Source organism: Elephas maximus, chromosome 26 (assembly GCF_024166365.1).
Source record: "Elephas maximus indicus isolate mEleMax1 chromosome 26, mEleMax1 primary haplotype, whole genome shotgun sequence".
NCBI lineage: Eukaryota > Metazoa > Chordata > Mammalia > Proboscidea > Elephantidae > Elephas > Elephas maximus.
This window is the reverse complement of record NC_064844.1, coordinates 39,622,898-39,638,464: the sequence shown is the minus strand read 5'-3', so window position 1 is coordinate 39,638,464 and position 15,567 is coordinate 39,622,898. Positions and strand designations below refer to the sequence as shown.

Here is a 15,567-nt window from a genome sequence, read left to right as displayed (position 1 = left end):
AAACCATATCCAGAGGAACATTATCATGCTGAAGAATTTGTGTGCTGGAAAGGACCTATGTACAGGCGCCAATCAGATCATTTTATGAATAACCAAGGCCCAAAGAGGGCAAATGACTTGCTAGAGATCACAGGGATAGTTAGCAATAGAACCAGACGTTCAGTGCTAAATTGAGACCATCCAGGATAAATGCATGCAGGTGGTTGGTCACTCTGTGGTCATGGAATGTTTCTTTTTGTTTCAGCTACAAAGCCGTGTCTTACCACCCATCAGGCCACAATGTTGCTTATAATTCTGGAGGCTTCAAGACCAGCACTGGCTTTGGGTCCAACACCAAAAACAAGAAGATATACAATGGGGGTGCCCACACAGAGGACGAGATGCAATCTCACCCTTCCAAGTACGACTATGTGTAGTGCTCCAAGACAACTCAGCATGGGCAGAGGAAACCCCCCAATTAGAGCTCGTCTAAGAAACTAGGAGATTTTACCATGATTCCTCATTGTTTTTGACCCCCTAGATGGTTGCAAGTTAGAAAAACCTTGATTTCATCTGTGGTGGGAGGCCAAATGGTATTGGCCATATGCCTCTGTCTCTAAATGTTCCATCACAAAACAGCCGAGATATCATTTATGAATGAGAAGCTATAGTTCTTATTTTCCAATCCTCTATTTCTCTCTTTTTTTAATACAACGTTTAATACAATGTTTAATACAACGTTTCTAATCTGATAACACAATGTGATTTGAATCCCTATCAGACACTCTTGATGATTTAGATAGATTCTCCCACCGTCTTCCATTCAATAAGCCCATCGATGATCTATTTCCCAGCTCAACCCCCAGCAAAATTTTGAAAGGAAAAAAAGAGAGTCAATTAAAAGACATTAGTTTCTACTATTTGATTTTTGCCTCTCCACCACCAATTTTGCTGTTAACGAATATTAATTGAAGAGGAAGTGATGGGACAAAGGTATTTGTAATTTCTCCAGCCCATTATCTGAGTTTTCTTGCACCGTGATCTGGAAAGTTACCTGGACCAAAATAATTTTTCGTTTCAGAAAACCAAGTCTTTTCGCCTCTTTTGGCAGCTGTTAATTCCAGCAAGACTATCCCAGGGGTTTTCTGAAATTTCTACTAGAGGTTTTCTTTCTGTCAGAGGCCAGAAATCATCCCTAAAAGAGTGAGAAAAGGATTTTTTTTAATCATCCTAAATATAATTAGGATAATCAGCTACTAAAATGATACCTTATCTCTGTGAATTAGCTTCATCCTGCATGCATGTGGATAGAAGAAAATGAAAAAAAAATAATTGCTTTGATGTCTGTAATACACTTTATAAAATCACACTTATGTCTGAATTTCATGAAATGTTCACTGATCCTCGTTCTTCTCCTTTGTGATCTCTTCAACTCTGATTACACAAGATAGAGTCAGTGTGACACCATGTAAACAACAAATAATGGAAAGGAACAGATCCTAGGAAATGGGTTGAAACTAGTTCTTAAAAAAAAAAATGGTGAGCCTGAATGTAATGTTATGTTTCCAAGTGCCGCATGCCTACTTGCATGGCTACAGGTCACTGCCACTTGACTGTAGCACTTACTCAACACCGTGGTCAGCTGCTTTATTCTGAGAGCTGTTCCCTTCACTAAATTTACCTATAGTGGTCAGACCACTGGATGCTCAAACAGAACTGAAAGCTCTATCTAGTCACAGAACTTCTCTGTGCTTATATCACTGCCCTTTTGAACAGAAAACCTAAACTCCGTCTTCTAGGCCACCAGAATCCTATCCCAGCATCAAAGCTAGAACAGACCTCCAGGGAAACCAAGCCAAGGGCAGTCTCTCAAAGTTACCAAATCAGGGAGCTGCTTTGGCCCTGGGGAAATATGACCACTGGGTTATTATTTGCTAAAAAAATCTTTACAGCAATAGTGTATATGAAAGAGGCCTCCAAGAGGATAGGTAAATACTAATAGGGTCTTGGGGCTGGAGAGACTGTGGCTGGGGAAAGACCTGCTGGTCCATTCAACAGTAAGGAGTGGTGTACACCAAGAACGAGAACAATAAATTCAGAGGCTCCTCTCACTGAGACATTAGTGATCTTAGGTCAAATTGGGTAGGGCATTCACGCAACTCATTACCTGAGATGGGGTAAAGGATAAACAGATAATTCAAGAGAAAAAGGTGAAGGCTGTGAAATCTAGGACTTGGAGATTGTTAAGTGTCCCAGGATTTGAGTTGAAAGCCATGGGGATATGGAGATGGACAATGAGCTCTTCCTCCTACCACCAGAAAGGCCCTGGTCAGTTCTGAGACAGTGAGGTGTAGCGCAGTTGGGTTTTTAATGAGCACAGCCTCTGCTTAACACTTAATTATTTGAAAGACTCCATGTAGTTTGATTGTGCTTTGTGATTTCTGTCTTGCTCTGTCTTATTGTATATGCATTGAGTTTTGACCTGCATTTTTGTTACTTAAATATTAAAAACTCTGTTATCTCACATTTGAATGGCCTCCACTCTTTTTTCCTAAGCTTTGGGAAGTGGAGGTGGGAGATCCAACATCTCAAAGCTGAGTGCATCTTCCCAGAGGTGATCCTGCTTGTGGCTTGGAACAGACATCTGTGTCTGCCCAGCAGCAGCCTGGCTACTTGGAGCCCAGCTGGGCCTGGGTCCAGCCCTGTTAGTGGTTTCTTCCAGTGGGAAAACCTGAATAAAAGGGGGTTTCCAGTGCATCCAGGCATGCAGCATGGGGTCTAAGGGCCAAGTTTAGCCTAAAATGTCTAGTATAATTGGCCTACTCATGAACCAGTAAAAAAAAGAGATGCAACACCTGCAGTCTTGGTATCAAGGGTTGGTTGGTTTCACAAACTCAATTAGCTCTGCTCACTGAGGCTACAACAGAGTGTGAAAACAGCAAGAGCTGTAGAGTCAGAAAAGCCCAAGCTCAAATCCAGGCACCTACCGTTTCTGAGCCTTAAATCTCAGTTTCCTTATCTATAAAAAGGGGATGGTAAGGATAATGGGATAGTGCAAGTAAAGAATCTACTTAAGTGACCGACCCCCATCTTGCATAAGCTTAAGACAAACAGGGCATTGATTAGCTTATGTAGCTGGGTTATCTGAGGTAGGGCTGGCTTCAGCCACACCTGGATCCAGGGATGTGATCAAGAATATGCCTTTCTCTGCCCATATTTCAGTTCGGCTTTCCTCTCTGTTAATTTGCTTCTCAAGCAGGTTGCTCACACATGGTTGAAATGATGGCTGCTCCTGTGTTTCTAGGCATATGCCAATCTTGCACCTAGAGAACCCAGCCAAAAGGAAGCATCTGTTTCCCGATATCTGTAGAAAAAAAAATCTGGATAAAGCTCATTGGACTATTAAAGACCTATGCCCATTCTTAAACCCCTACCTAGAGCCAGAACAGTACAATCTAGTTTGGCCAGGTCTGAGTCCCCTAGTTAAGATATAGAGACTTGTCCTATGTCACAAGACTGTGTTCTAGGGGTCTAAAGTCTTTAGAAATCAGGTAAACTTCATTGCTTTGTCTCAATTTTCCCCCTTTTGGTTGAAACAGAACTTCCAAAAAAGTTCAGAGGTACAATATTTGAGCCTTTCTGCCTAGTCACCAAATAGCCTAGTATGTATGGTACACAAGGGAAGATCTGAGAGATTACTCTGGTTCACAAAGAAAATATAATTAAAACCTGAATATGGCCAAAAGTTTTGCACTCAATTTTAAACAAATGAGATCACAAAACTGATTAGTAGAAAACTGTCCTCAGTTATATCATTTTGAACCATTCGAACTTTGATTTCCTAAAATTAGGGGCATTTTGAAGACTCCTTGTACAAAGACAAAAATGGAGGGATCCAACCATGCTACACTTGCTCAAAACATAACTCACCACTCTCACCCACCACGATTCCTGGGGAGTGCCGTGGAGTTGACTACTGAGCATTTCACTGTTTCCCACCTTGAGGTCCAAATGAAAGGGATTTAATTGATGTGTTCTCGGGACACCCAATTCTTTCACCTTTTTATTCTGTGTAGGATCCAGTCCCCCTGCTGCCTCCACATGACATTACACAGGGTCAACCACAGAGGCGTAGGGGGAAGAGGGGCACTTGCCCCTGGGGCAAGTCCAAGGGGGCACCAGATGAGGCGTGGAATGACATGCTTAGGCGCCGCAAATATGAAAGGTGCCGAGTGAGTCAGCCGGACAAGAAGGGGAAGGCATTTCTGCAAAGGTGTCACCACTATAAACATGTATTCAACCTGAAATGGGTAGGGGGGAGGGAGGACAGGCATAATTTAGAGATTACCCCTGGGTGTTCCTTATCCTCGCTGTGCCTGTGGTCAACCACAGCCACAGCCACAATTTTTGCTAAAGTGCCTGGCATCTGAGCACTACTGTTTTCCACTGGAGAATACACTGGTGTAAGTTCTGCTGTGTATATTTTCAATTACACCAAAAATAAATTATATATTTTTTAAAAAAGAAATGCTAGATTTCTTCCTTGGAGGAACAGTTGGGTCTTGCTTAGAGACCAGGGAAGGGCCACACAAGTCCCTCTATAAAAATCATTACATTTGTACTCTCTTTTAATTCAGATTTTTTGAAATGTTAAGATGTTACACCTAATATGAAAAGAGAATGCTAAAATTATTTGTCTTTTGACCCAGCAATTCCCCTTCTTCAGATTTCTTCTAAGGACATAATATTTATGCCCAGAGAAGTACATCAATTATTTCATAGTAAAATTAGACCAACCTAAAAATCTAACAGGAGATTGCTGTTGTTGTTAGGTGCTGTCAAGTCGGTTCTGACTCATAATGACCCCATGCACAACAGAACAAAACACAGCCCAGTCCTGAGCCATCCTCACAACCATTGGTATACTTGAGCTCATTGTTGCAGCCGTTGTGTCAGTCCACCTCTTTGAGGCTCTTTCTCTTTCCTGCTGACCTGTGATGTCCTTCTCCAGGGACTCATCCCTCCTGACAACATGTCCAAAGTATGTAAAACGCAGTCTCGCCATCCTTGCTTCCTTTAAGGAGCTTTCTGATTGTACTTCTTCTAAGACAGATTTGTTCATTCTTTTGGCAGTCCATGGTATATTCAATATTCTTCGCCAATACCACAATTCAAAGGCGTCAGTTCTTCTTTGGTCTTCCTTATTCATTGTCCAGCTTTCACATGCATATGATGCGAATGAAAATACCATGGCTTGGGTCAGGCACACCTTTGTCTTCAAGGTGACATCTTTGGTCTTCAACACTTTAAAGAGGTCCTTTGCAACAGATTTACCCAATGCAATGCGTCTTTTGATTTCTTGACTGTTGCTTCCGTGGCTATTGATTGTGGAGCCAAGTAAAACGAAATACTTGACAACTTCAATCTTTTCTCCATTTATCATGCTGTTGCTCATTGGTCCAGTTGTGAGGATTTTTGTTTTCTTTATGTTGAGGTGCAATCCATACTGAAGGCTGTGGTCTTTGATCTTCATTAGTGAGTGCTTCAAGTCCTCTTCACTTTCAGAAAGCAGGGTTGTATCATCTGCATAACCCAGGTTGTTAATGAGTCTTCCTCCAATCCTGATGCACCGTTCTTCTTCATATAGTCCAGCTTCTCGGATTATTTGCTCAGCATACAAATTAAATAGGTATGGTGAAAGAATACAACCCTGATGCAAACCTTTCCTGACTTTAAACCACAGTATCCCTTGTTCTGTCGAAACAACTGCCTCTTGATCTATCTAAAGGTTCCTCATGAGCACAATTAAGTATTCTGGAATTCCCATTCTTTGCAATGTTATCCATAATTTGTTATGATCCACACAATCGAATGCCTTTGCATAGTCAATAAAACACAGGTAAACATCTTTCTGGTATTCTCTGCTTCCAGCCAGGATCCATCTGACATCAGCAATGATATCCCTGGTTCCATGCCGTCTTCTGAAACCGGCCTGAATTTCTGGCAGTTCCCTGTCGATATACTGCTGCAGCCATTTTTGAATGATCTTCAGCAAAATTTTGCTTCTGTGTGATATTAATGGTATTGTTCTATAATTTCCACATTCAGTTGGATCACCTTTCTTGGGAATAGGCATAAATATGGATCTCCTCCAGTCAGTTGGCCAGGAAGCTGTCTTCCATATTTCTTGGCATAGACAAGTGAGCACCTCCAGTGCTGCTCTGTTTGTTGAAATATCTCAATTGATATTCTGTCAATTTCTGGAGCCTTGTTTTTCGCCAATGCCTTCAGAGCAGCTTGGACTTCTTCCTTCAGTACCATCGGTTCCTGATCATATGCCATCTCTTGAAATGGTTGAATATTGACTAATTCTTTTGGTGTGATGACTCTCTGTATTCCTTCCATCTTCTTTTGATGCTTCCTGCATCGTTTAATATTTTCCCCATGGAATCCTTCACTATTGCAACTCGAGGCTTGAATTTTTTCTTCAGTTCTTTCAGCTTGAGAAACGCCGAGCATGTTCTTCCTTTTTGGTTTTCCATCTCCGACTTTTTGCACACATCATTATAAATAATACTTCTGTTCAGTTCTTTTACTTCCTCAATTTGTCCTTTTGCTTCACTGCTCGAAGCTCGACAGCGAGTTTCAGAGTCTCCTCTGACAACCATCTTGGACTTTTCTTTCTTTGCTGTCTTTTCAGTGACCTCTTGCTTTCTTCTTGGATGATGTCCTTGATGTCATTCCACAACTCGTCCGGTCTTCGGTCACCAGTGTTCAATGTGTCAAATCTATTCTTGAGATGGTCTCTAAATTCAGGTGAGATATACTCAAGGTCATATTTTGGCTCTCATGGACTTGTTCTGATTTTCTTCAATTTCAGCTTGAACTTGCATATGAGCAATTGATGGTCTGTTCCACAGTTGGCCCCTGGCCTTGTTCTGACTGATGATATTGAGCTTTTCCACCGTCTCTTTCCACAGATGTAGTCAATTTGATTTCTGTGCGTTCCATCTGGTGAGGTCCATGTGTATAGTCGCTGTTTATGTTGGTGAAAGAAGTTATTTGCAATGAAGTCGTTGGTCTTGCAAAATTCTATCATTTGATCTCCAGCATTGTTTCTATCCCCAAGGCCATATTTTCCAACTACTGATCCTTTTTCTTTGTTTCCAACTTTCGCACTCCAATCACCAGTAATTATCAATGCATCTTGATTGCATGTTCTATCAATTTCAGACTGCAGCAGCTGATAAAAATCTTCTATTTCTTCATCTTTGGCCTCAGTGGTTGGTGTGTAAATTTGAATAATAGTCATATTAACTGGTCTTCCTTGTAGGCGTGTGGATATTATCCTATCACTGACAGCATTGTACTTCAGGATAGATCTTGAAACATTCTTTTTGACGATGAATGCAACACCATTCCTCTTCAAGTCGTCATTCCCAGCATAGTAGACTATATGATTGTCTGATTCAAAATGGTCAATACCAGTCCATTTCAGCCCACTAATGCCTAGAATATCAATGTTTATGCATTCCATTTCATTTTTGACGATTTCCAATTTTCCTAGATTCATGCTTTGCACATTCCAGGTTCCAATTATCAATGGGTGTTTGCAGCTGTTTCTTCTCTTTTTGAGTCTTGCCACATCAGCAAATGAAGGTCCCAAAAGCTTTACTCCATCCATGTCATTAAGGTCAACTATACTTTGAGGAGGCAGTTCTTCCTCAGTCATCTTTTGAGTGCCTTCCAACCTGGGGGCTCATCTTCTAGCGCTATATCAGACAATGTTCTGCTGCTATTCATAAGATTTTCACTGGCTAATGCTTTTCAGAAGTAGACTGCCAGGCTCTTCTTCCTAGTCTGTCTTAGTCTGGAAGCTCAGCTGAAACCTGTCCTCCATGGGTGACCCTGCTGGTATCTGAATACCGGTGGCATAGCTTCCAGCATCACAGCAACATGCAAGCCCCCACAGGACAACAAACTGACAGATGCGTGGGGGCCAACAGGAGGAGGATTGATTAAATAATAGTTTATACATAAATAATATGTAGTCATTAATATTATTAAGATTTTTTATAATCTTAACTGTATTAAATAGTACATTGAAAACTTCCCTGGAATGAAATATATTCCAAGGTATCTTTTAAGTGGTTGCTTCTGGTTAGAGACATAATGATTTTTTTTTTCTTTTTCAGTACTTTACAATTTTTCCTCAACGAGAATATCTTCACTTACATCTAGAAAATAAAATAAGACTAAAAACTGAAGGGAGAATCAGAAAACTAGAAAATAACACCCAGGCATGAAGTGCACAAGGGCAGGGACAGCCTGTTACCTGGAGACCTGATCATCTCAGGTAGCACTGAAGGGGTAAGCTGACAGGCCATTGCTGAGTAAAGCACTCTGTTTACTCTGAACCAATAAAGTAAAATGGTCATGTGCCCAGAAACTGACCTCACACTGTATTGTTCTCATTTTTCTTCCCCTTTGGAGACTCTTTGACACCCATTTCTAGATTGGATTACCTCCATTCACCTCTGAAGATGGGGGAACAGAGGCCCAGACTCCTACTTGTGGGAAAGGACACAAGGAAGTAATGACAAAGTCAGGATCCTTGCTCAGGCAACTCAGGTGGAGCCAGAACAAGGACTGGCATCCATATCCAGGTTTACTTCTGGCTTCTTCCACAAGACTCAAGTCCTCAATTCTACCCCACTAGCCTCTCCAGTTCCTAACTCTTTTTCCAGCCAGAAGTGCCAACCACACAGAGCAAGGATGGGGCTTGCTTTGGAGAGGGTGGCCTAATGCTGGCAGGTGGTCTGGGCCTCCATTCCCCCTGTGTGGGTAAAGATTCAGAGCAGACCCTCAGCCCCAAACATTCATCACCTAGAAAGCATCAGACCTGCATTTGGTAAAGAAGAACTTGGTAAGAACTATGCACAGAATATTTGTTATCTAAAGAGGAGGACTTTTTAGGTCTCATTGAGGTTCTTGGGGTGTCGAAAGATAATCTTACTTTGTTTCACATACTTTGGACATGCTATCAGGAGGGACTAGTCCCTGGAGAAGGACATCATGCTTGGTAAAGTAGAGGGTCAGAGAAAAAGAGTAAGATCCTCAACAAAATGGATTGACACTGCGGCTGTGACAATGGGCTCAAACATAGCAACGTTGTGTTGATGGCACAGGACTGGGCAGTGTTCCGTTTTGTTGTATACAGGGTTGCTATGAGTCAGAACCCACTCCACGGCACCTAACAACTACAACAATATATTTAACAGTGTATTATCCTTGGGCTCTACTCAGAGATGTTAGGAATCAGGCAAAATTCATTAAACTTTTTTTTTTAATTGAATGACAAAGCAAGTCTTCAGAAACCTAGACCTACATAGAAATAAAGAAAACAAAATAAAACTGCCCCTCTCCTGGCCAGATATTAGAGATGAAGAGAGCAGCATTGATGGCAGGGATGGATGATAACGAAAGATAACTTTGAACCTTAAAAAAGTACAGGTTATTATTAACATCATTATCAAATATTGGGAATCTACTAGATCCCAGTCATAGTTTCAAGCCCCTTTTGTATATTATCTCCAATCCTCCAGTCCTCAAAACTACCCATGAGACAGGCATTAGTAGCCCCATTTCACATATGAAGAGTCCAAGGCTCACAGAGGTTAAATGTCTTGCCCAAGGAAGATGACCAACCAACCTGGTTTTCCCATGACTGTCCCAGTTTTAGCACTGAAAGTTTCATGACCCAGGAAACCCCTCAACTGGAGAAAACCAGGACAGCTGGTCACCATATGCCTGACTCATTGTTTGTCTGACTCATGCCCCATCTCTTTCCACCATGCCAGAGTGAATCCCATTAAACACGAAAAATAAACATACACATATGTAGACACGTATGTATATACATATATATACACATATACAGATGTATATGTATTTATGAAGAAAGGAAGGAAAAGACAGAAGGAGGAAGGGCGAGAGTGAGGAAAGAAGGAAGAAAAGAGGAAAGCAGGGACATAAGGAGGGAAAGAGGGAGAAACTCACTGTAAATTTACTTAAAGGAAAAAGAAATATTTCCTGTCAACTCAAAAAATGATTAACTGTAAAACTTCCATTTGTAATCCCCAAGTTTCAAAAAATAATGCCAAACAAGGACAAGTCTACTTTAAGTGGTGGATAGTCAGAAGCCAGGGTTGGGGAGAGGAAATCAGGCTAGTTGATCCCTCCTAAGCTGACATGCTCAGCCTATGCAAAGCTCTTAGCATGAGGTCTTCCAGGCTGAAGAGGACTGTAGGGATGATATAACACAGAGGGCAGGGAGAGCCTCAGGGCCCCCAAAGTATACTCTCTGCAGGAGAAATAGCCAAAAATGACCTAAACCTCATTGAGTGAGAGCTCATTTCATCCCAAACAGCGTCTGGGATCTGAATTTGTTTCCACCAGCCATCACAAAGCTTCCCATTCCTCCTTGTCTCAAGTGGACTTGGATGTGACCTGCTTGTGCTAGTTTCAGGTTCTTACCAAAGCTGCCGCCTTAGCCCTTGTTGACAATAAAAATCTTGTTAATTTTGTTTAACAGGCCAACTTGAATTTCCCCAAAGAATTTTTTGAAAGGTACAATATCAAACATATTAAGGAGGTAGGACTTTGCCACCCATACTTACTACCCAAAGGAGGTCAGTTGCCATGGCAATACCTCTGGTAAGAAGATGGAATCTGGCTGAAGGGTGGATAAAATACCACAACGGGGCACAAACTGCTCAGCCAACCACTAAGCCCCTTCTACTGCTTGAGAGTGTTTGCCCAAGTCTTAGAAGTTAAGTCATAACTGAGAGACAGGGAGAGTAACAAAAATGCCCAATTGCAAACAAACATATTGAGGGCTGGGTGTGGGAGAGGAAGAAGTGGTCAGAATGTGGGTGGAGATATTTTGAAAGTCAGCAGTGAACATATGTGACTGTCTTCTTATAAGGGCTGGCAGAATCCTCCCATCAGTAGCTTTTGGGCAGACAAACCAGTCCCCATCCATCTACAGAGGGCCACAGCTAATGAAGCAGAGAGACCTCAATGAAGAGTTCCTGCAGAGGTGGAGTCAGAATGAACCTAGTGGTCTCCTTGGCAACATCCACCAAGAATTCACCCATTCATTCTCTGCTACTCAGCAGTCCCATTCCTGAGAAAGTGCCCAAAGAAAATCATCCTGATTCCAGAAAAGGCCGTTGGCACAAAAATGTCTAGTACACGGTTGTTTTTAACTCTGTAAAGTTAGAAAAAGAGAAAGAAAACTCAATTCTAATAGAAATTAAACTATAATACAGTAACATAATGAAATATGATGCAGACAATAAAAACGATATTTACGAAGTCTTTGTAATAGATGGAGAAATGCTTATCCTTTTATGATACATTAAAAGGTAAAGCTCATCTGTGTAAATACAATATGATCTGAACTGTAGAAAAAAACAGACAGAAAACTGGAAGGAAATACATCAAAATGTTAGCAGTTATTGCCTTTAAGTGCTGGGACTGGGGTGAGTTTCTCTTTCTGTTTTTCTAAATTTTCTATAACAGGCATGTAATTTTTATGTTTAGAATAACAATAAACTTTTTGTATGTTGTCTCACACCGTATGCATTCCCAACCACCTCTGTTCTTGCTTCTACTGGAAAAGCTCAAATAGCCACTTCTGCAGCCACCTTTGCAGCTAGCAGATGTCACATGATACAATCACAGCCACTGAGGTGTGAGTGGAAGTCTGAGCACTACCCTTCCCTTCCTCCTTCTTCCCACCTGGAATGCAGACATAATGCGTGGAACTGCAGGTCACGTGACCAAGCCAGAATGATCCAGAAAATCAAAGGTGCCTTACCCTGTCAAGTCTCTGAGCCAAGACCAGAAGCTAACAGTTATTAAAACAGTGATGAAAAGTGTTAGCAATCTGTGTGAAGGCAAGACCAAGGTTCTGAGCCACTAGAATCATCTGCAGAGATTGTTAAATACTGATGCCCAGCTCTGGGCCTCAGAGATTCTAATTGGCCTGGGTTGTGGCCTGGGCAGTGGGATATTTTGAAGCACCCCAAGTGTAATGCATTGAATTGTGTCCCCCCAAAATACGTGTCAACTTGGTTAGGCTCTGTGTAGTTGTCTTCCATTTTGTGACTTTTCCATGTGTTATAAACCATAATCTCTGCCTGTGGTTAAAAGGATTACTCAGGTCACCTCCCTGATTCAAAAGGGAATTTCCCTGGGGTGTGGCCTGCACCACCTTTTACCTCTCAAGAGATAAAAGGAAACAGAAGCAAGCAGAGAGTTGGGGACCTCATAGCACCAAGAAGACAGCACTGGGAGCAGAGGGCATCCTTTAGACACGGGGTCCCTGTGCCTGAGAAGCTCCTCAGCCAGGGGAAGTTTGAGGACAAGGAATCTTCCTCCAGAGCCAACAGAGAGAGAAAGCCTTCCCCTGGAGCCGACACCCTGAATTTGGACTTGTAACCTACTAGACTGTGAGAAAATAAATTTCTCTTTGTTAAAGCCATCCGTTTGTGGTATCTCTGTCATGGCAGCACTAGATGACTAAGACACCAAGTGATTCAGTCATGGTTGAGAGGCTGTGTTCTGGAGGCACATGGAAAAATGGTCAGAGAGCAACTGGTGCCCACTATCCAAAGATTCAGACTTCCTGTTATATGAAACCAATAAATTTCACAATGGCTGGATTTTCTGATACTAGAAGTTGAATGTATTCCTACTGATACAATTGTGCTGTTTCTAAAGGCTGGCGCAAGTATGTAATACATGAGTGTAAAAACGGTAAAATTCTACAGCACATGATAGCTATATATATATTTATATTTCTCAGTGTGGACTTTTCCCCCTTTGAAATCATACCCAATCAAATACTTGCATTACAGAGTATACAAAAATAAAATCTCCTTGCCAAGACAGAGCCCCCGGAGGAGGATGGTTCCAAGAACAGGGCTGACTGCACACAGCCAGCTTAGGATAAAAGAACTGAATGGAGATTTGAGATGTCCCCCACAGACAGAATTTCCAGTATGAGTACAAGCAAGTTAATTGTCTACTAAAGCAGGCAAACTAATATATCAACACTCTGGAAGAATATAATAGAACCCAGAGTCTCTACAACATAATATTTATAATGTCTAGGACACAACCCAAAAGTATTTGCCTTTCACATGAAAAGTAAATGTGACCAAATTTTAAGAGAAAAGACAGTAAGTGGAAACTAACCCCAAGATAGCCCAGATGTTGGAACTGTGTCAAAGACATAAAAGAAAATATTCTCAGCAGGGAAATAGAAAAACTTTAACGGAAATACAAAACATATTGTACAAACTTAAAAGCAGACTGGAAATTATAGAGAAAACCATCCGTAACTGGAAGATCAATAAAAATTATCCAAGAACAGAGAAAAAGAAGTTTAACAAAAACAAAGCCTCACGGATTTGTAGGACAGTATTGAAAAGAAACAATGAAGGCCAAAAGACGATGGTGTGATATCTTTAAGGTACTGAAAGAAAAAAAAACAAAAACTGTCAACCCAGAATTCTAAATCCTGTGTAAATATCCTTAAAGAATGAATGCAAAATATCGTTTTCAGGTCAAAGAAAACCATGAGAATTCATCACCAGCAGATTTGCACTACAAAAAAAATGCTAAAGGAAGTTCTTCAGGCTGAAGGGAAATGATACCAGATGGAAATTAGAATCTTCAGGAAGAAATGAAGAGCATCAAAAATGAACTTCATTGACTTCCGCGGAGCCCGCGCCACGACCGCAGCCGGCGGCTCGGCGAGCCGCGTACCGGGGCGACCCGCGCCGGTCCCTGCCGGTCCCCGCCCTCGCATCCTCGCCCCTCGGGGCGGTCCATGGGACGGAGCGCCGTCGGGGGGCTCGGCCATGGCGGGCCGCAGGACCGGAGCCCTACCCCGCAGGGACGGAGCCTGGTGGCCGGCGATCGGGACGCAGCGGGGCTAGCGCCGCGCGGGGCCTTGAACACCGCGTCGCCTCCTCGCCGCCGCCTCAGCCCCCGAGAAGCGCCAAGCCGGCCAGCACCGTGGCCCTGGAGCCGCTGTGTCCGGTCCTCAAAGTGTTGTTAGTTACACTCCTGGTAGTAGAAGGGATTGCCGTGGCCCAAAAGACCCAAGATGGACAGAATATTGGAATCAAACATGTTCCTGCAACAGAGTGTGGCATTTGGGTTCGAACCAGCAACGGAGGTCACTTTGGGTCCCCAAATTATCCGGACTCATATGCACCAAATAAGGAATGTATATTTTGGAAGCTGCTCCACGGCAAAGAATAGAGTTGACCTTTGATGAACATTATTATATAGAACCATCATTTGAATGTCGGTTTGGCCATATGGTTTCTCTCTGCTTATAGGTCGTTACTGTGACGTGAAAAGCAGCCCATTAATTAGATCAACGGGGAGATTCATGTGGATTAAGTTCAGTTCCGATGAAGAACCAGAAGGACTGGGTTTTCAAGCAAAATATTCGTTTATTCCAGATCCAGAGTTCACTTACCTAGGAGGTATTTTAAACTCCATCCCAGACTGCCAGTTTGAGCTCTCAGGAGCTGATGGAATAGTGCATTCTAGTCAGGTAGAACAACAAGAAAAAACAAAACCTGGCCAAGCCGTTGATTGCATATGGACAATTAAAGCTACCCCAAAAGCAAAGATTTATTTGAGGTTCCTAGATTATCAAATGGAGCACTCAAATGAATGCAAAAGAAACTTCGTGGCAGTCTATGATAGAAGCAGTTCTATTGAGAACCTGAAAGCCAAGTTTTGCAGCACCGTGGCCGATGATGTGATGCTTAAAACAGGAGTTGGAGTGATCCGGAGGTGGGCAGAGGAGGGCAGCCGGCTCAGCAGGTTTAGGATGCTGTTTACATCCTTTGTGGAACCTCTCTGCACAAGCACCACTTTCTTCTGCCACAGTAACATGTGCATCAATAATCCTTTAGTCTGCAACATTACCAGAACTGTACATACCCTTGGGATGAAAACCGCTGTAAAGGGCTTGAAGAGGCTTACAGAATACAAAGCCTTTAATGAAGACACTACAGTTAAAATAGCACAGAAGTACCTGGTTTCAGACCCCTCAGGTTAGCAAGTAAATCTTGGATGACAAATTTGGTTCTAAATTTTCTGCCTGCTAAAACAAATGCAACAGTTTTTGCTTTTTGCAAAAGAAAACACAAACTTATCTGTAGAGGTTCATTTTTCCTTGAACTAAAGCAAGAGAGAGTCTTTAGGTGGGATGACATTGCTTTAGGATTTAAGAAAAATACAAAATATGAGAGAGACGGTAATAGTAAATCTTAATGAAGTGAAGTCACAGCCTAATGTAGTCTAACAACACTGGTTTCTCATCAGTCTGTCTGTAGGGATGGAACCAGAGGACTTGACAGGGAATAGCTAAGCTAGCCCTAGCCGGTCGTATATGCCTTCATTGAACTATACCCACCCAGAGAACCAACTGCTGTCGAGCCGATTCCGACTCAGCAACCCTATAGAACCCAGAGTAGAACTGCCCCATAAAGT

General features: G+C 42.2%; 1 protein-coding gene and 1 pseudogene across 2 annotated transcripts in view; both read left to right on the top strand.

The window, feature by feature from the left end:
• CLDN18 (claudin 18) overlaps positions 1-2,502 on the top strand; it is a 38,615-nt gene extending 36,113 nt beyond the window's left edge. For both annotated transcript variants that reach the window (XM_049870284.1, XM_049870283.1), the window contains exon 5: positions 245-2,502. In XM_049870284.1, the coding sequence (XP_049726241.1) occupies positions 245-416 (172 nt within the window). In that variant the 3' untranslated portion in view covers positions 417-2,502. The remainder of the gene's footprint in view (positions 1-244) is intronic.
• A 10,984-nt stretch (positions 2,503-13,486) lies between these two features.
• On the top strand, positions 13,487-15,075 carry LOC126067942 (neuropilin and tolloid-like protein 2; annotated as a pseudogene).
• Positions 15,076-15,567: the final 492 nt, after the last annotated feature.